Here is a 21,570-nt window from a genome sequence, read left to right on the forward strand (position 1 = left end):
CCCAATCTCCACGAGCCAACCTCTGGGCCAATTTTGTTCCAGGTCCGCAGTACTGATACCCTGGCACATGCAATTCAACTAGGAGATAATTGATGATTATATTCAACAGAACACCACCGCGTTTCTTCCGTGTGCACGTCCTCATAGTCGGGCAAGAACTAACGTGACTTCTATAAAAGGAGGAATTTATATAGCGTCATCTTAGTTCTCGTTGTCATGCTAACGAAGTACCATGAGATATCAAGATTAGCCCGATGAACTACCTATCGCGAATTTCGATAAAATGGTCCGACGTGGTAAGAGGAAGATAGAAAAACGACATGGAAAGTTGCTGACAAATACCGTAAGAGCAATTTTTTTCGGGCCATCCAATTGCGGTCAAACTAACGCTTTTCTCTCACTCATCACCCACGGCAATGGATTGCGATTCGAAAATGTCTACGTCTATTCGAAATCTCTCATCCAGCCAAAGTATTAATTTTTGCAAAATTTACTACAACCCGTTCAGGGAATGGGTTATTTTCTGTTCCGTGAAAACAATGAGATTGTAAAACCGGAAGATGCTAGACCCAACTCTGTTATGATTTCCAACGATGTGACCTGTGAAAAGCAAGATAATATCAGAGCATACTTCAGCATGGGCAGGCATCGCGATATCGATAGCTTTTATCTAAGTCAAACGTATGCGCGCATTCCAAAACACCTAGTGCGTGACAATGCAAACTTATTGGTGCTATTTTGGCAGGATGATATGAATCTGGAACATATCAACAACGATCATGTGAACACAGACGTGACGTATCAGCAACTTGAAGACTTGTGCTCGGCATGCTGGAATGATGACAATTACAGTTTTACCGTGATTGACAAGGATAGCGAAATCAATGGGGTGCGATATAGGAAGGGGTTTGATTGCTTTATAAGCATCAACTAACATAAACTTGCACAGTTCCATCGCAACAATCGGGTCGGCAACAAGAAGAGTGCCAAGATTCGTAAGCAGAGCGACACATTGAGTGAAATATCGAAAGCATCCGATGTCATACGGCGGAAGCGTAAAATGCTCAAGTTGGACAAGGACACGACCGAACAGGTTATGGGAGAGGTATTCAAGCCTTTAGTAACACCGTTGCAAGAATTGATTAATACCGCAAGACAGCAGCAGCAGCATATTGAACATGAAATTAAAACGGAACTACCGGATGTGACAATGAAAAAAGAAGAAGAAAAAGATGACGAAAGTACCGGGGATGATGATGATGATGATAAGGAGGATGAGGATATGGATGAGGGAAATTTCAGGGATGCAAATGATAAAACTCTGAAGTTTGGTGAAATTTCTACTACAAGTACGCCGGTGAAGAAAACAACGGATTCCACGACGTAATATTTGTGAATTTTCAGCACAAGTAAGAAGAGGGATTTGGATACCACATACGGTGTTCGAAAGTTGACAAACGGTATGATGATTGGTGATACGCCGATCAATTTCATTGATGATTTGATCAATGTGGGGGATGAAAGTTATGAGAGAACACCAGTATTACTTGAATTATTGGTTAAGAAATCACCCGATACATCGATTGTAAATGACGCAGACAAGAATAATTACCTAAAAATTATCACGACTACAAATGCGGATCAAAAACGTTACCAAGCCGATGGAAGCCTTCGGGATGATTTAAAAAGCTCAAAGTATGGAAATTTCGTTGTACAACACGTCGGCTCGCCGAAAAAATCAAGTAAACGCTTGCCTGACTATAAGATTGCGCGAAAGGAGGGGCAAGATGTTGATTACGTCTACTGGAATGATCCGAATGAAATTGTAGATCGCCTCCGACTGCTTATGTCGTCACAGGCTGCGGATAAAACCAACCATTCCATTTGAATAGTCTCCATTATTGAAGAGTTGCGCGAGGCCGGAATCGTTTATTAGCGGCGTGTACACATAAAATCATCATTTGTTCAGTGACCGTCCAGTGATGAGCATATACATATTCGGATGACACTCGGAGCGTGGTGGTGGTGGTAAAAAATTCCTTCGAGGGCCTCCGGGTGTTGGATTCAAAATCACCAACGACAATCAGTACGATATGGACAGCAAACGATTGTGTAATATCGCTGATCCGCAGATGGAAAACGATGCCGTTTCCCTAAAAGTTCTCAATACCGCTTGACGATTTATGGCTGTGGATATTGTGGATACTTTTCAATCAAATTTTGAGAGTTTTGCACATAATCACAACGAGGAGGTAAAACAGCTACGCATAAATAACAAAATCGTAGAAAACGCGTCGAGTCGCATCAAACATATTGGGGAGCAAGCAGCACCGACGCCGGGATAGACCAGCAGGGAATTAGTGTCGATTGAGGAATCAGAATGGTTGGACGACAATTCAGAAAATTGAAAGGTGAAGAGTTGGAAACAATGAAGACTGTAATAGCTGCCGAACTTTACAGACAGGCTCGACGCAACTATCCGCGCCAATTCGTAGATGTACGCGGACTGGATGAGATCTGGCAAGCTGATCTCGTCTATATGACCGCACACAGCTCGTGCAACAAGGGATACGAATACCTTCTAACAATTATCGATATATTCTCCAAGTACGCGTGGGCGGTGCTGATGAAGTCCAAGAGTGGGAAAGATGTTACTGCTGCCATGAAATCTGTACTGATCCAGAGCCTTATACCCACACATCTACACATTGATCAAGGCGAAGAATTTTACAACAGCGAATTCAAAGCCCTCGTGAAGCATCACAATATCAATATGTATGCGACATTCAGGAACTTAATGGCGTCAATATGCGAACGTTCTGATTGGACATTGAAAAATAAAATGTGGAAGTGGTCTTCTCTCCAAGGATCGTACAAGTGGATCAATATTTTGAATGCTTCAATGAAGTCCTACAACACCAAACATCGCACGATTCGGATGAAACCGGTGAATGTTAGCACGGAGAATGAAAAACAGCTGTTTCGTAGCGTGTACAAGCCTCGGGAAATCAAACGAAGTGATCGGGCGCGGAAATTCAGTGGGGACGATCGAGTTCGAATCAGCAAGTACAAGAATGTATTCGAAAAAGAATATACACCCAATTGGACAACAGAAATATTCACCGTGATTGAGGTGAAGAATACCAATCCACCCACCTACAAACTTACCGATTATTAAGATCATCCCATCAAAGGAGGCTTCTACGAGAAAGAGTTGAGCAAAGTAAAATACCCCGACGACTACCTTGTGGAGAAAGTATTATGCAAACGGGGGAATCAGTTCTATGTGAAGTGATTGGGTTTTGATAATTCGCACAATATTTGGATAAATAAAACAGGAATGTAGCATAATTTATATGTATTTTTTGAATTACAATAAAAGCTTTTGAATATACAAATATTTCCACATTTTATCTCCTTTGTACGCACATGTGCCATACTCGGTACGATAAAAATTATAATAATAATAATAATAATAATGATAATGATGACGACGACGACGACGACGACGACGACGACGACGACGACCACGACAACGACAACGACAACGACAACGACAACGACAACGACAACGACAATGATGACAATAATGATAATCTGCAATTATTCCATACGATTATTACACATTTTATTTTTTGAAAAACTTGTTTTCGTTTACTGGAAACTTTTTTTCATTCTCCGAAAACTTTTCTCGAGGTTAACGAATTACTATGAATAATTGCTTGATATATAAATAATAATGAATAAATAATTGTTAAGTATATGAATTCACATTTTTAAATCCATTAAATATCGTATTGATGGTGGAACGTTTCCGCCTGATGATGGATCGTCCGAGGCGTCAAACATCAAATATTTACATCATTTCTACGTCCATAGTTTCATCCTATAGCTATTGTTGGGCCACGACAAACCCCCAAGGTAGGGTGTCCGTCTGTCCAGGTATCAATTGCCGCTTGTCATCTTGCCAACTTAAAGCCAATTTTTTTTGTACGATCGTGCTTACTTCGTGTTTTTTGCTGCGTATTAAACACTGTGGAAGAGTCAACTCTTGGCAAGTCATCAGACAGCGCTTATAATCATCAAACGTAATGCTATTTATCGATAAATTTTTTACACCCTTGGCACGCTTACTCACTTTGACGCCACTGTCATATTTTTCCCCATCCTCACCCATCGTAGTAAATGTGTACAGCTTTGCTCGCAGTCCCACAAACTCTGTCATGATTTTACCGTTATTTCCGACCTTCATTAACCCTAGTCGTTTCTTATTTTTACGGGGAATACCATACACATTGTCGGGCGGATAGTCAGAGGTATCAAACATTGTATTTACATCACGTTTGATGATATCGTAGATATTAGGCACATTGAATTGATAAATAAGGCTGTCTGTGTCGGTATACATCAATTTAGCTTGTTCATTCAAAAAGTTGGTTTCAATATAATGATAGTGGAAATCATGAAGAAAGTTTTTTGACAGATCTAGAATTGATGCGCCGACGTAAATAGGTTTGGCGAAGTTAACTTTGACACGATTCATTTCAATGATAACCACATCAACACCAAACACGGTGCAGCTGTGAAAGTTTGCCCGGACAATAAGCGTTCTCGCACCACCTCTTCCCTTCCATTTTGTGACAAATTTAACATCTTTATGATTTCGCACATTCTTCATAGTCTTGCCGAACACCGTGTTATTCATGAGTTTCTAAAAGTTCTTCTCAAATTCATTCCTAGACCGCTTGCGCATGTCCGTGTTGAGCGTGATGTAAGGCTCGAGCCATGGAGATTGTGCAAACTTCAAAACTCTGTGCAATTTCGTTACATTCAATCCTAAACTCAAACACTGTTTCAAACTTCTATAGTGCAGTATGTACTTTGTTTTGGGGTGAAGGGTGGTCGCGAGTTAGGCATTTTTACTACCTGGAGGAGTAACATGTTCGGGACAGAGAGGTAAGTCTTTGTGATCCTCGTGAAGTTCTACAGGGTCATCCAAATCTACCTCCAGAAAGTAACCCATCGGCGAATAGTCCGGATGGTTTGGTATATCGATGTGCTGATACTTCTACTCGAAAAAGCCGACTGGTAAATACACGCTCATAGTTGCACCGTACAGATTATTCACGTCAAAATACGTGAGATATGATTCCACGTTACTAGGATCAAAATCTTTTCCCATGAATCTATTATTGGCCCGAGCGTGTCGATTAGAACATTGTACTACGTCGCCTCGGATGGCTCTCTTAATAAATAACACCATTTCAGGGTTGTCTAAGAGTTGCAAATTTACATAAGTATGCTTGAGCATCGCGTCAAAAGCAAGTCCCGGTGCAGTGTAGTAATGCAACGAATCTTAATTGTAGGTTTTGAAGCAGCTACCGCGGAAATTTCCGAAAATATCGGTAAGCAGAAGAACATCGGTTTTTCAGTATGAATCTGAATAGCCCCCAATGACTCTAGATGAAATTCCCCCCAAACATTTGTAGCGTGCTCGTAATCGGTTTCGGAAATATTTGCATTGCAGAGGTGCGAGTAGAAATGCTTCTTCGCAGGTAATCGCGTTTCATCGAGTTTCCTCCAACAATCGACGTATTCATAGGGAAAAACGCCTTTGCGAGTCATCAAAATGAACTGAGTCGGATTATTATAAAATTTACGTGTTATGTGCTTGTCGGCATCATTTAAATATGACGAGAGTTTATCGATGCTGCTAGCTATGAATCGAAACGAATCGATGAATCTCAAGTGCATCATTGTTCCATCAACGCGTTTCGTGAAGGATATATATTTTTCCTTATTCATGAGTAGTAGTGTAATTTCACCGGGAAGAGTTGACGCAAGGGATTCAATTGAAAAGTGCGAATCGTAACCGGACAAATTGTGGAAAACTATTGGAATTTTATGCGTCTCTCTGAAATTCAAATTACACCGATTATGAGCAGGACCACGATATTTACCCGTAAAGTGACAGTGATCGTAACACTTTTTCTCCTCAGGGGTAAACGGTTTTTCGCAAATATAACAATTCTTTGCGTGCAGGTGACGATCGCGTTGCACTTGGGTAAAGACTCCATCGGGATTATTTTTTTGATGCGTGACTCTACTTGAACCGATGAATCCTTAAGCTGTTGTATGATCCAATCTATGCGATCGACACCGCGGTTACTGTGGAATTCCGATAAAGTCCCATCGTACGCGCAATGTACATAGTACGCTACACTGTGCGGGTTATGCTTTCGAAATTCACACGTTTTATGGTTTGAAACGTGATTTTGGAATTGATCAACCGGTACAGACTCTAATATACAATCGAGATCGGCCTAAACGACAAGCGGGACGGTACCTTTGTTACGAAAATTTTCAAATGTTAAATCTTCAGACTCGGGAAATTCCATGCGTACTTCATTCAGCATGATGCGATCTTGTCGGTGATTCTCGTAGGCATGTTTCACGGTAGAGTGACACAAACATCTGTCACATACAAACAGTTGACCATTATGATCAGACAATTGTTTGCTCACCAATTGTGAAAGATCTTTAATTCAAACAAAGTGAAATCTTGATGTTAACTCGCGAGCCATAACATTGTCTGGATTACTCTCAATCAACAGAAGACGAATCGTGTCAATGTTCGCGGTACTCAAATGATCGCTCAAATAAATTGGCACGATGACGCTTCTATTCGATTTTGCACGATGCGAAAAAGTTCCAGATTCTATTCCATACACGTTGATTCGCAAATTATTTAATTTCTCAAGCTTTTTCACATCATGTAGAGTAGCAGGGAATTTGATACCTCTACAATCCAATTCTGAAATATAGCGACGATTGTGGTGAGTCCTATCGGTGTGGGTGTTGACCGGGTGGAGGGCTGCTGTGACGGACCAGAAAAGGCATCTTTCGTTATCGTTTTTCACGTTCACCACCGCCTTTCTCCGCTGAATATCCTTGGACAGCTCAACAAATGTCGAAAGCCCCGCGGCGAGAGGCTGGTACCGGTTGATGTTTACGGCAGTATTCAGGATCTCGATCATGCTTGCGATAGAGCTGGAACATTTGTTATGAAATGTAACAGTTCTATATCCTCTTGTAGGAACATGCCGGGGATCATTGAAATGAGTGCGAAATTCATCGTACAGCATAGCCCGCCTTGCGCGCTTGGCTTTCTTATCGGCAGCAGTGCTCAAATTACGCGATGATATGCACTTTATATGCACTGTCGCGGAGCCCAGCGAGAGGCCGGGTAGCTAGTCTTAATACTGCTTCCCGGCGTAACGCACGCCTAATTTTGCTTATACATAAATTTAATATACTGTTAACGCCTGCACTCACAATTGTTGTTATCCATTATAACGTAATTCTCTATTTTTGAATAAACGTATGAATATACATATATTCGTTGCGTAATTTTCGCATGACATGTTTCACCCAGAATCGCGTTGTACAAAATCATCAACCTTCACAAGCAGAGCGTTCCTTGCGCGTGTAAACCAACCGTCCATATCGCTCGAGGGGAGGATCGCGGTGTTGGAGGTGTTGAAGCTTTTAACTTCTTCCGCAATCCCAACGTGCTTTGTGTTTTCAAATTTGCACGATAATGTGAGGTTAACCTTCACATTTCCCTCCTCGCGCAGTACCAGCCTCAATCGCTCAACGATGATCTGCTGCGCGTCGTCCAAAAAGGTTTCCAAATTCTTATGCCCGAGATTTGTGACAACTCCAATTCAGATCCGGTTGGCAAAAGCACCACCGACGTCGTCTCACTGTACGTTAAAAAAATCAGTTGTTACAGAAAGAAATAACTAATAATAAATCCAGTGCAATAATACGCAAAAAATAATACGTCCTATTATACACGGTAAATAATAAATCGTCAATTGTTCACTACATGTCTCGTCTAGTGTAAAAAATTTAATATCGATTTACAAAACTCGGCAAGTAGTTGACAACATTTGACAATCATTTAGGTAGAAAGTTTTTGCAATATATTCTACAGCGCTTGCTTTCACTATTGCAATCAGAATCCATAAATATTTTTTTTTTTCATGTAGTTTTTACAACTGTATAAATACTTGAAATCTATGTTTGTGATTTCCAATGAATCGCAGTTTCGTTACGTTTGAATATCCATTATCACTTGCACTATTCTCTCCTTCTCTTTTTGTTGTGTGTATTTTCTTTTCATATAATGCACAGTTTTATGTAATGCAGGACTGCCGATATTAGCACCCATCACCACGGCGTGCACTGCTGCCGTCGCTGCCGCAGTTGTTGCCCAATCTTTGCTATCCAGGATTGTACGAGCGTGATTGCATGCTGAATTTGCAGTTTCGCACCTATGCTCGTTCTTGGGCGCTTTGAAACATCACGCAGCAATTGGAGATTTTCCATTCCAACGTCAATCCAGTGCTTGAAGATTTCGTCATTTTCCTGCTCGGGATGCAGCTCGCCTAACAAATCGCGTGCGTTCTCCATTATTTTTACGAGATTTGAGTATGTTTCAGTGGCCATGACTTCAACGTTAATATAAACAGAACTTTGTATAACTTTTGACTTGCACGTATCGTGTAGGACCGATGAGTCTGCATCGGAGGCGTTGAGCTTATGTATAGGCCGATAGATCGCAAGAGTTTGGGTGTGGTGGTGAAGGGTCCAAGCTTTGTACCACCTCCGCTATCGAAGAATCAAAAATTTTTATGGCGAAAAGGTCTGAGCCTGCACACCCTAACCCTAAACAGCATGCGGACATGTGATGGGAAAAATCGATAAGCGAAAAGCAGGTAGCGAGCAGTGTTTGGCGTAAAAAGAATCTTGTCTTGCCCACTCTTGACCGAATGGTTTGTGTACATTCAGTTTTTGGATTTTATGATTCGTTAATCAGCGTGGGGCATGTGATGGGAAAAATCGATAAACGAAAAGCAGGTGGTGAGCTCTTAAGAAAATTTTCTCCAAGCTTATACTGCCCCCCGCGTTACATTTTTGTCTGTATGTCACGTGGTGTACGCCCCACGAATGATTGGCTGGCGGGTTTTTGCTTGCAGGAGGGCGGGTGTGTCTCCTTTCATGAAAATTTGAACAGCAGTTTGAAACTTCTCTAGTATTTTGAAAAATCTCTCGTGCGGAAGCAAGCGTTCAGCAAAGTGAGTTGTGAAGAAAAAGGTTCTCATAGGAAAACCCGAAGACTTCAACAAGTTTCTACGTTTGGGAGTACTTTATTGAATGTATATGATAATGAGGATTATATTGAAGAATAAAATTTACAATGATTCATCGCGTATTTCATTGCAAATAAAATTCATAATATTTTTACCCTTCCGATTAGATAAATTCAAATGAAAAGAACAGATAACACCTATGAAGATACATACATAGTTGTATGACTTTTATGTAAATAAATTCATGTTTAATTCTATGTATAAACTATAATATAATTGTAATTGATTCTACAGGCAGTCTTTTACTAGAGGATTTGGCCCATCCGCTATATCGCCATCGGTTCCTAGTGTATAATGCTGGAGGCATCTGCGGCAACTGGCGATCTTGTCATCCATCTTCATATTCTCAGACAGTTTATCCCAGACATCATCGATGGCGTTTGATGCGAACGTGTAGATGAATTCTTCTGATAAAAAAGCTATATCCTCGGACATCATTACCCTTAAACCGTCTAATTCTTTGTACAGACGGAAGGATTTCTCGAGGGAGCTGGTACACTCCTTCGAATACCAACTCCTCAGTCGCTGCACATTTTCAAAGGCGCAGTTGTACGCCGGGATGAAGTCAGGGTTGTCATCATACCAAATCGAGCCTGGCGCTGCTGCTTGCTGCAGGTTATTCGCTGGCAAGTATCCATGGTTCAAGTCATGCCAGGGTGCCACTTCCATATAACTCAATTTTTCCAGTGCAGGGGGCATAATGTGCAAATCTTCCATATTAATAACCCTCGTTGTAGCATCGACGATCTCCATCAGCCATGCTTACTTCTCCGCCCCTTTGACGTATACGTAACACGCATTTCCCACCATTTTTCTCACAATCTTCGATACATTCACGTGAGATTTGTTGCCCGCATTCCATGATATTCCGTGGTGATTGTGTGTCAACCATACATTGGTAGCTCTACATTCAAGTGGTAAGCTTACCAAATCATAGGGCTGCCTGAAAATGATGTAATCCAGACCCTGCCCGTTTACGTTGATGACTGCGACTTCCTTGGGTACAAACTTCATGTTATGGGCTACAAAACATTGCACGTGTAGGATAATCGCCATGTTGAGGAGTGGGAATGTTGTGCTCAATTTTACTGACAGACGGTATGTAGAAGACTGACTATTCCATCTCCAGCACACCCGCTTTTATCCCCTCGCAAATGAATTTTGTAGAAGTTGAGGGGATCGCATAGTTTATTTACAGCACATAATTACATGAAAATTCAAACTTGTTGAATTCCCCACCAAGGTATTTCATTTGCAGACGATTTTCCCCAGCCATATTACACATTTCAGTCAGCTGACCGGAATCTTCTTGTATAACTCTCGCGATTCTTGGTGGTACGAAGACATTGTATTTTCTATCGATCGTCGTCAGAACACACACCCCGAATATTGTTTTGACCAGTCATAACCCGGTGACGTCATACACACTCCCAATTTCGAGTCCCGACATCTTCTTGGTTTGTAGATTCTCTAGGCGGCTGACGTGGTTAACTTTTGTTAGATTTATTGGGTTCCAATCAGAGTTCATTTTCTCTACAAGTAAGAGCAATTCACGATGCGAAGAGGCGATGAGAACAGTATGAATATCGGAATAGGCTCACGTTTTATATACCACCCGTCTCCCATTACAATTTCCCATCGGATAAGTCTCGACACACATTTTGTGGCAAGAATTTTGTGGGAGGAATTTTTATGGACCCACCCCCCCCCCCCCCCCCCCCTTGCCCCCAGACTGGTTTATTGTCAATACCACCCGGTGTTTCGTGGGAAAAAAATTTCACGATATATTCAAAAGCATTCAACCGCTATTTTGAAAAGATTTATTTCACCCCCACTACCACCTTCGCACAATAAAAATACCCTGTTTCACAGATCTCGATCTGCATTTCGTGAGACAAATTTGACGATCTATTCAAAGCATCCAACAAATATTTTTTGAAACATTCACCCCCAACCGCATGATAGAATAAATAAAAAAAACTTGCTATCTTGCGGAGAGCATTGGAAACATCACGCAGAGCCGATCGATGGAATATCGATTGATCGATAATGCGATGGAGGGGGCGCCACATACGACAAACCTGCGGCAACACTCAGTAACACCAACTGTCGGTAAGATCAGAGATAGCAATTTCGTCGGTGAAATGTTTACCATCTAACAATAAAAAAATGTGTAATGTCTGCTCATCCGACGGTGAAAAAATCAGAATGGCTGCTTATCCGACCAAGCAAAAAATCTCATGATCAAACTGTCTGACGATGAAAAAATCGAATCGGCTGTTCATCCGACCAAGCAAATAATCAAAATAGCTGCTCATCCGACTAAGAAAAAATCAAAATGGCTGCTCATATGACCAAGCAAATAATTCATTGTCCAACTGCCTGTCGGTAAAATTGGGTAAAAATACTGGTAGCGTCATCTGTGTTAATAGTCGGTACCAATTTTGTGGGTAAGGCTTGCCATCGTGGTGGTAACATACCGATTGCCGGTAAGGTAGGAATCAAGATCAGCCGGTACGCCGCCATCTTTGGGGTTAGAACTCTCGTATCTATATTACTCATTTATGTAACCAACTGTCGCTAGCCTTGAAGTTCTTTGGTCCTCGTACATATTTGTTTAACACCAGAGCTTTCTGTTTTGCAAGTGGATAGTGAAAAGAATGCCACTGCTTTGCAAATCCATCAGCCATGCGTATATCGTCCGGTCACACTCTCCTCAGTTCGTCGATTATGAAGTCAGCAATATTTGAAGAATAATTAATATCACTTTCTTGTATTCTCCATTTCCGCCGAGTACTTTTGCCGAACCATGCATTTCTCTCAGATTGATTCTGAAGTGATTCTGAATTTGTTCCGTTGTGTTTGTTGAAGTGTTACTTTTTTCTCCTTTACTACATTTGTTCAAACTGTGTTAATATAAAAATGTGAAAAATCGCTTGGATGAGTGAAAAAAGTGAAGAGGAAATAATAAGCTACTCTCGTCCCGCTTTGCAGGTCAAAAAAGCACATTATGTTGAAGTTGAGAATAAAGTTCCTTATTACTTTTGATAACTCTTCAATAATCATAACACTTTCTATAACTAATGTGAATAATTGCCTGCAGACGCTGTGTATAAAAAACATAAATGAATAACACATATGCGGTGTGTCACTGCGCACTTGGAAGCGCGTCACAGAAGTCAAAGCGCCCTTATCGAGAGGGCATAGATTTTTTCCAGGTCGTCAGCGTTTTACTAGAGATTCGGAGTACTTCATTTCTTGGAGATTCCTCTCCCTACAGTCCCGAAGTGCTCTTATTGAGAAAAACAACTGAAGTTAACTAATATTTGCTTCTTTATTTCTTCTTTAATGTTTGTATCAATTCACGGCCAAGTTATATTAGCTTGACAGCTTCAGCGAACCGTTAATAGTGGATAGCTCTGAAGTGAGCAATCCGAGACTGACATTATGTGTGATAAGCCCAAGTCTGGTAGACTGTCACAGCGTGAAAAACTCTGGTTTAGTGGCGATAAAATTTAGTTGAATGGAATAGACAGGCAGCCACGCCATAAAGAATTCTGGTCTGTTATATGTCGTGAGAAGAAAATTGTGACGTGAAAAATCCGAGTCTATTAAACAAACAACTCAAAAAGAGTAATGTCTTTTAGGATGGCCATTTTTATCACATCATCTACCCACGAACAAGAGGAGTTCCTTTAAATTAATTCGAACTCCAGCAGATTGGAATAAACATACTCACTGGAATGGTTTTTCTCGAGTTTTATTGTAAGGAGCCAGGAGAACTCGCGAACGTTAGATTAGCTATAAATTTACGTTACATTGCCGTATTCCAGAATAATCAAACTGTCACGTTCCTCACATTTTCTGTGTTGCGTGGATGATACATTCTAAACAGGCACGCACCCGTGGCTTGTGACAATTTTTTTCATCACTTTGATCTTCCGTGCTCATTTCGCGTACCTTGTATTCACGATGCTTACCGAACTGTACGACATTTGGTCGCATGAATCGAAACTGTTCTAAGGAGTCTTTACGAAATCTTCTGAACTGAAATTTTTTGAACATTGCAGTTGTATTCTTTGAAAATTTCACATGCAAAGCATTTTTGAATACGACCAGGTCCATGAATTGTCGACCAGCCTTTTAGGTTAAAAATTTCGATTTAGCTGAAATTTGAATTCATTATAACGCACACTAACCATAAGATATGAAAATTTTCCGATTTCAACATCTCTAAGCCGCACGCCTTACAAAAAACATGTTGATCAGTTTCTCCAGTGTTTCGAATTAGATCGTTGTCGGCAAATTTTCAGCCTCACTTTTAACACTTCCAGTAGTTAGAAAAAATATGGCCTGATGTGTTTTCGTATGAAAGAGTTTATACAGAATTCGAAATTAGTTGTAAGGTATACCCTCATCAAATGCCAAAAACACGTTCCTTGGACATTATTTGTCAAAGAAGTATATTCCAAGGCCCAAAAACAAATTTTCTAAATCATAACAAGTATTTTGTGTGACAAAGTAAACATTTTAAATTATATCGTGCAGTTTTCAAGGTGAAGTAAAGACGGTATCATAATTAAATTCGCATAAATAATCCAAGAATATACACAAAAAATCAAAAAACTCCGTAACGATTATATTGACTCGGCATTAATAACGACCCTAGTTTTTGTCTGAAAATCTGAAAAATTGTCAAAATTACTTTTTCACATCAAACAATCAACAAAACAACTTAACACGAAGATCTGGTATTGGTCATTGGAAGTCAGAGTCAGCTGTAGACACTGTTGAGAAAAAAGCTTATTGAATATCATATTGAATTAAGAGAGAGTAAGTCATTTTCAGTCCGATGATTTATCTGCGAGGTGACAGGGTTACTAGTCGGCACTGATGAGATCATAGTCTAAAAAGTCGAGAAACTAAAGGTAGCTGGCAAGTGGAGAATCGACTGAAGCTTTGTGAAGCTGAATTTCTGCTAAAGAAAAAGACGAACGGGATATTATTCGCTTTGTGATAATTGTTAAATTAAATCGTTAAAGTTAGGGGTACGAATTTACACCCAATTTGGGGTTTTTTTCCGTGACGGTCGGTCCATTGGACCGTACTGAAAATTGATTGACAATTACCCGCGATCCCGAGGAGAGCTCCTTTATACACCCTCCAACCTGTACGAGAAGCGTCATTAAAAATCTCATAATCAAAAGAAGGTTCATTGAGAGGAGCGTTGACTGTAGCTATGTTAGAAATCCACCATTGAAAATCTTCTTTTAATCTACTTGAAATGTTCATGACCGCGTCATAATTATTCCCATTAGCTTCAAGTGCGAACAACCTTTCTTTTTCAAATCGTCTCATAGTTGAAGCACGGGGGCGATAGTGTCCGCTAATGACGATCAATAACAGAATTTAGACAGATGCTAAGAACTAAAATACGGCGTCGAGAGAGGCAGAAGGAGAGGGAGAGCTATTTTTTCATGTGGCAAAAACCAACAATTCATTACATAATTTTTTTAACAAACATTCCGAAAACTAGTGATCTTTAGAGTATTTATACCCATTTGATTACGATATAATGGTATACATTTTCATCTTAGACTAAAAATTATAAGGATACACTTCAAAATGTTTACTTTCTGAAACAGTGAAATAAAATCATTTTTTTGGGGGGCTTTCGCATATTCATGACAAAAAAAGTTTAAGAAACTTGTTTTTTTGACGCTTACTGAGAATGAACTCAAAATTGATTTCATATTCAGAAAGATCAGACTTTTTTACGCGATAAAGCATTAGGTCATATTTCATCCCGGCGCGGCTGAAAGTTATAAAGATTAGAAGACATAAATCCAATTCATAAAACTAACAAAATTGAAACACGTGTTTCTCAAAAAATGTAAAGCCTGTAGGTTTGAAAATTGTATAATTTTCACATCTCCGTGCACACTATATTATATCCAAATCTCAACCAATTCGAAACTTTGGCCATAGAAAACTGACTGAAGGTTTGTGGATCAGCCCATATACTTCCGGCTTCTATATAATAACCACGTATGATCATGTTCAGATTTTTTGAGTCTAAACACACTGCGCGACATACCTCAAGCTAGCGCCACTGTCGAGCGTGAGTTCTGCGAATATTGGAATTTAATTTTCAAATTATACATGGCCCTTTATTATAGAATGTTAGTAAATGTCTTTGGTACATGATAAGAAAACCAACCTCACTTCATTTACTATCAAAGAATAAAGTAGTTAGATAGTGTCCAATACTGCAGTAAAAGTTATTTGAAACGGTATCTATCACTGTGTATTATACAGGGTGGTCCATTTAACTCTGCCACCGCGAATAACTTGGTTACTATTGATTGTACCGAAAAGTATCTTCCGGAAAAGTTGTTGCATTTGAAGAGGGAAAATGAGTTTTGGAAGTGAATGTCATCTGAAGGTCATATCTTATGAGATTTCGGTGTTTGCGATAGTTTTTTAAATAGAACTACCTATTTTTTTGTTGACTACAAGGAAGCTGACATCAAAACTCGTCCAACAATGTGCAACAACATGACCTTCGGATAACCTTCGGCTCCAAAATTCATGATTAAGTAATGGAGGTGGAAATTCAAGGAGAATGAATTGTATCGGCACATTCAAAACTTTTTCCACGTAATTCATTTTATTAAATGCTCAAAATGTTGTCCATCAACCTGAATACACTTATCAATACGCATAATGAAGAATTCCTTGGCTTTACATATCATTTCTGGAGTAATTTCTGGAGGAGCAGAAGTTTGTAGGCCCGCGCGTTCTCCTGACTTAACACCTCTTGATTTCTTTCTCTGGGGAATGAGCAAGGATATTGTGTACCGAGACGTCCCAACAACACGGGAGAACATGAATGAACGTATCATCAATGCGTGTGCAAGTATTACACCAGAAATGATATGTAAAGCCAGGGAATCCTTCATTATGCGTATTGACAAGTGTATTCAGGTTGATGGACAACATTTTGAGCATTTAATAAAATGAATTACGTGGAAAAAGTATTGAATGTGCCCAAACAATTCATTCTCCTTGAATTTCCACCTCCATTACTTAATCATGAATTTTGGAGCCGAAGGTTATCCGAAGGTTATGTTGTTGCACATGGTTAGACGAGTTTTGATGTCAGCTTCCTTGTAGTCAGCAAAAAAAATCATCGCAAACACCGAAATCTCATAAGATATGACCTTCAGATGACATTCACTTCCAAAACTCATTTTTTCCCTTCAAATGCAACAACTTATCCGGAAGACACTTTTCGGTACAATCAATAGTAACCAAGTTATTCGCGGTGGCAGAGTTAAATGGACCAACCTGTATATTATATATATAATTGAAAAGTAGTGTACCTTGCTTAACATTGTCACGCAAGTACTTTATATTTAGATGTATATGTAGATTATACGAGTATATTAGTCATTTTAAAAGAGTGTTGAATGCGTTCTTGAAAATTAAAAACATGCAAGTGTAGGTATATTGGAATATTTTTTGACCGACTCAAGGTTGGTCGGTTCGATTTTTGAAGCTTGTGGAGCGTGCGAAAAGTGACTCATTTCCGGAAAGTGCAGTAAAACAACGTTGGCGCATACACCCAATTTAAATGCCATATTTTTTTATACTAAGCTTCTGAGTCTTCTTCTTTGACGTATGCGCACTATGGATCATCTCAATTTTACACACTGTGTCAGTAACCGTAAGTTACGTAACCCCGATTCTGCACGCTGCCAGTCTCACCTTCGTTGCTTCTCAAACCAAACCTTCCTTCGCGCATTTTGAAAAAATAGCATGTGCCACAGGTGCTGATAGAAGATGTCTGACTCGTACGACGACAGCACCCGCCTTTGTGGCTTGCGCTGCAAGCTACACACTCATCAGAAATCACTTACTTTTCGCACTTGTAACGTTATATTTTATTTTTACTTTAGAAGTGGCAAAAGTTGATGTTTATTGCAATAAATATACTTGCTTTTATGGAACTCGGACTAAAAATACTTCTACGAAAATTGTTGTATGCGTTTACACATATATACCCCTACAAAGGTGCGTTCTGACCAATTCAAGGCCTATGGTATGATTTACCTAACCCAAACAGCAGACAATATAGGTGGCCTTGAATTCGCCAGAATTCAATCCGTGGATGTATAGGTCAACAAATTAATTCGGTGCCTATTTGTCAAATTTTAAAGTTTAATATAAAACAAACAAATCAGTATCTAACCCTCGAAGTAATCGCAGTCACTTTTGACACATTTGTGCCATTTTTCAGGTAGTTTGCGAATTTCTTCACGGTAAAATGATCGTGGTTTTGATTGGATGCAATCTGCGATGCTTTCTTCAACCTCCTCTACTGACTTAAAGTGCGTATCCGAAAGGTGATGTAGAAGAGACCGGAACAGGTGGTAGTCTGTAGGAGCCATGTCTGGTGAATAAGCCGCGTGAGGGAGAACTTCCCAGCGAATAAATTTAGAGCGTCTTTGGTCGACCTTGCGGTGTGGGGCTTTGTCTTGTCGTGCATCAAGAGCACTTGCCTGCCCCACTTCCTGTATACGGTCATTTCACTTTAATTTCGTCACTCAAATGCTTGAGTTGCTCTTGATATCGCGCAGCATTAACAGTTTCACCCGGTTTCAGCAACTCCTAATAGAGCACACTTTTCATGTCCCACCAGATGCATAGCAAAACTTTCTTGCAGTGAATATTGGCTTTGACTGTGGATGTTGATGGTTGACCAGGCTGAATCTACGATTTTTTTCTTTTCGTGTTTTTATAATGTACCCACTTCTCATCACCAGTTACAATCTTGTACAATAAGTCGTTCCGTTGAAAGCGTGATAACAAAGATAGTGCGCCTCTCCTTGTTCTCCGGACTGAGCATACCCATCGGCCTGCCTTGTGAATTCTCCGTAGTTGATGCAAGCGATGGGAAATCGCTTGTTGAGTAACTCCGAGAGCGTGTGCAAGTTCTTTCTCCGTTTGAGTAGGATTTTCTTCCAGGAGCTGCTCCAGTTCCTTGTCTTCGAATTTTTTCGGCTAGCCAGGTCTTTCTCGGTCAGCAAGGTCAAAATCACCATTGCGGTATCTCTGGAACCACTTTTTACACGTTTTATGTATCACCGCACCTTCCCCTACGGCTGAGCAAATCATTTCGGTCACCTCAGCTGCATTTTTTTTCAATTCGAACGCAAAAAGAATGCAGTGTCTCAAATGCTCCTTGTCGGATTCCATTGTTTTCACTACTGCTGTTTGAGGTCTAGTTCGCAGGTCCGCCACCTTTCATAGTATGTTTCACAGCTTAAGATTTGCTCTTTGAAACTACCTTAGGGCGGGGAGAAAATTCAAATTCAAACCAGAGATACAAGATACCAAAGTAAAGGCACCGAATTAATTTGTAGACCTAATATATTACATAGATCATAATACTATCAGATCGCCCGTAGGGGAAAGTATAAGTCATGCAAGTTATTATCTCATATATATGGGTGATAAAACTGATTTAGTAGTTTCAAATTACTTGAGGACATGTTTCGCAGGGCGGGGTGAGCGCAAGGAGAGTGTCTTGGATATTCCGGAGAAACTGTTCGATCAAAACAGCGAGTCTGATGATGAAGATAAATGGAGGTATGTATAGCTTACGAGCCAACAACATTACTGGATGCCAATCAAAACTAAAAACAGATAAATAGAACCAAAAATTGCCATTGTAGTTCCATTTTGAAAATCCCTTCAAGCCCTAAGAGCGGGTTCTTACCGAAAGTTTCATTCTGTAACTGCAGCTGGAGTTGACGCTAAGACCACAAGAAAATTCATTTAAAAATCATGGTTGATAAGGATTTCATTTCTAATCGTCATGCCATCCTTAAATAAGCCGCAACTTCTAATCTAGTATGCCTCTTTGTCTGTGCAGTCAATTGGCTAAGGACAATGAATGCCTCGACGGAAAATTAGGACCTGGACAAATAGCTCCTCGCGGATTTAAATTGACCTGTGGTATGTATAACAGGACGTTTATTTACGAAATACTCATCAATGCATGTGTAAGCTTTGATTCTCGGAATTATTTCGGGGATTTGGCAATTAACAATATCTTTCCAAACTACGGAAATTACTACTTCTTGTTAACTACGTCAGGTGTGCCGAATGGAGAAGTGAAACTGGGTCTGTTCATGGGCAAGGAAACATTGGAAGTCGAAGTGGTTTGTGCACGAGGAATTTGTCCCGGCGAGCCCATCGAACCTGGTACGTTGAAATCTGTATAATATTACATAACACGATCATCAAACAACAATAAATTACGTATTACTTATACTATGGGAGAATTTTTGAAACTGCACTCATCTGTCGATTACAGTGTGATTGCGTAACGCTTTTTTTCAATTTCACTCAATCATTTATTGAATCTGATTAAATTACACGTTACTTTTGTAATAAGTAAATTTTCTAGATTAATTTTGTGACTTACATAAAAGTAAACTTCAATTAATCTCTCATCAGATTTACCGTATGGGAATGAATTTAAGCGTCACCCATAACATTCTTGAAATTCAAAAATTCAAGCAAGTTACCCATTACTTTTGTGACGTGCAAAAATTTAACTCTATGTAGTTGTTCGTTAGTTTTGTCATTGGAAATAAATCCTACTAAATTACTCGTTACGAACATAATGCATAAATCAAATTTCACTCAACTACCAATACCTTTTGAAACATCATTCAATAATTATTTCGATTCAGTATTACTTCGATAATATATTCGTCAAGATTCACTAAATACTCCAATCTTGTAATATGCAATTCAACTCTTTCCAAGGACCCATTATTTCCGTTGTTCGCAAGGAAATCCAACTCAACTGGGTTTAAGTTTCAATATACGAATTGTGAAATTAATGGGTAGCTGAAGATAAATATAACTGATAATTCTGCAAGCTGATGACATGGAATGACGGTAGACACCTATTTACTGTTCAAGTTCTGATTTCACGGTATGTAATTTCAATTCTCTACGCAGACACATACGTAAAAACGTATTTGCGGGACGGTGAACGGTGGCTACAAAAACGTAAGACCAGAGTGGTGCGTCATTCACGAGAGCCGCAGTATTGTCAGACGTTGAAATACGGTAGCTGTGACGTCAGGGACAAGAACCTCCTCGTTATGCTGTGGGAGCGAAACATGGGCTTCGGGAGTAACCAAGGCCTTGGTGGTGCCGAAGTTAATTTGGGCCTGCTCACCCTGACCCGTTTAACCGTTGGATGGTACCCTCTGTTCCCCATCCATACCTTAGGCACTCAAAATGTAGACTCCCCATGATGGTTGAAAGAAAAGTGGGCCCTTGAAGCAGGCGAGCTTGATCTCAGATTGAAGCTGCTGTTAAAGGACGGGGGTTAGCCCATTATGAAGATAATCTTATACACGCGCTGATCAAAAATAAAATAGACGCGTTGTAGTGATTCGAACTAATCAGTAGAAAGCATTATCATTTGATTATCGATTTGATGTGTTTATTCATGCATAATTACACGATGCGTACACGTTTCATTTCATCAACCGGTATTTTGGTTAATATATTATATTATCATCTTATGAAATAATTACACGTCGTTTCAAAGATGACGTCAAAATTCATCTCTTAAAGTTAAATTTTAGTTCCCTGAATATGCCATGTGCCACTTTTATAATATATATATATATATCGAATATGAATTGGTGATTGATAGATAACGACACGGTTTGAAACTATTTCAGTATAATTATTTACGGCTCGTTTTATCGTTCATATTTTGGACATCGTAATAATGTGTGAAAATGCCAGTCAGGTTTACAAATACCGGAGATAAAACAAATGCTAGTGATGCTGAACAAAAGCTCTCTCTCAAAATATTTACTGTAAAATATAGTTGCACAAACAAAATTGAAATATAAGCAGGTTTTGTAAACTGGTAAAAGTATATCTCGCAGCTGATATTTTTTAGTTATTTTATTACACTGGATTTGGAGGAAGCCCGTGCGACTTTTGAAACATAAATTCCTAAAACATTGCTTTACGGGTATATTATGTAACATGATTTCATGATTTTCTCATTTGAGCAATTCTCAAGATGAGAATTTTTTCGATGTTTCTTCTTCTTAGATTGCGTCAATGCGATGTTAACCCTGGGCGTTCGCACTTTAATATCGTTGAAAACATCCACGTACAGTTTTCAATGTGTCAAATTGCTTAAAAAAATCTGAAAAAATTCGTGAATACTCTTAAATCTTTCTATAATGTGAATCTACTATTATTCAAGTACAAATATTATTACGTTTTGTACTACACATTG

The 21,570-nt window shown here is 39.5% G+C and overlaps 1 protein-coding gene across 1 annotated transcript in view; it reads left to right on the plus strand.

Annotated features, from left to right (window-relative positions):
* Fife (regulating synaptic membrane exocytosis protein fife) overlaps positions 1-20,574 on the plus strand; it is a 2,091,151-nt gene extending 2,070,577 nt beyond the window's left edge. The window contains exons 20-23 of the mRNA XM_069137999.1: positions 18,785-18,872; positions 19,159-19,241; positions 19,383-19,490; positions 20,259-20,574. Coding sequence (XP_068994100.1) covers positions 18,785-18,872; positions 19,159-19,241; positions 19,383-19,490; positions 20,259-20,560 — 581 coding nt within the window. The 3' untranslated portion in view covers positions 20,561-20,574. The remainder of the gene's footprint in view (positions 1-18,784; positions 18,873-19,158; positions 19,242-19,382; positions 19,491-20,258) is intronic.
* Positions 20,575-21,570: the final 996 nt, after the last annotated feature.

Source organism: Neodiprion pinetum, chromosome 7 (genome assembly GCF_021155775.2).
Source record: "Neodiprion pinetum isolate iyNeoPine1 chromosome 7, iyNeoPine1.2, whole genome shotgun sequence".
In the NCBI taxonomy this organism is placed as follows: Eukaryota; Metazoa; Arthropoda; class Insecta; order Hymenoptera; family Diprionidae; genus Neodiprion; species Neodiprion pinetum.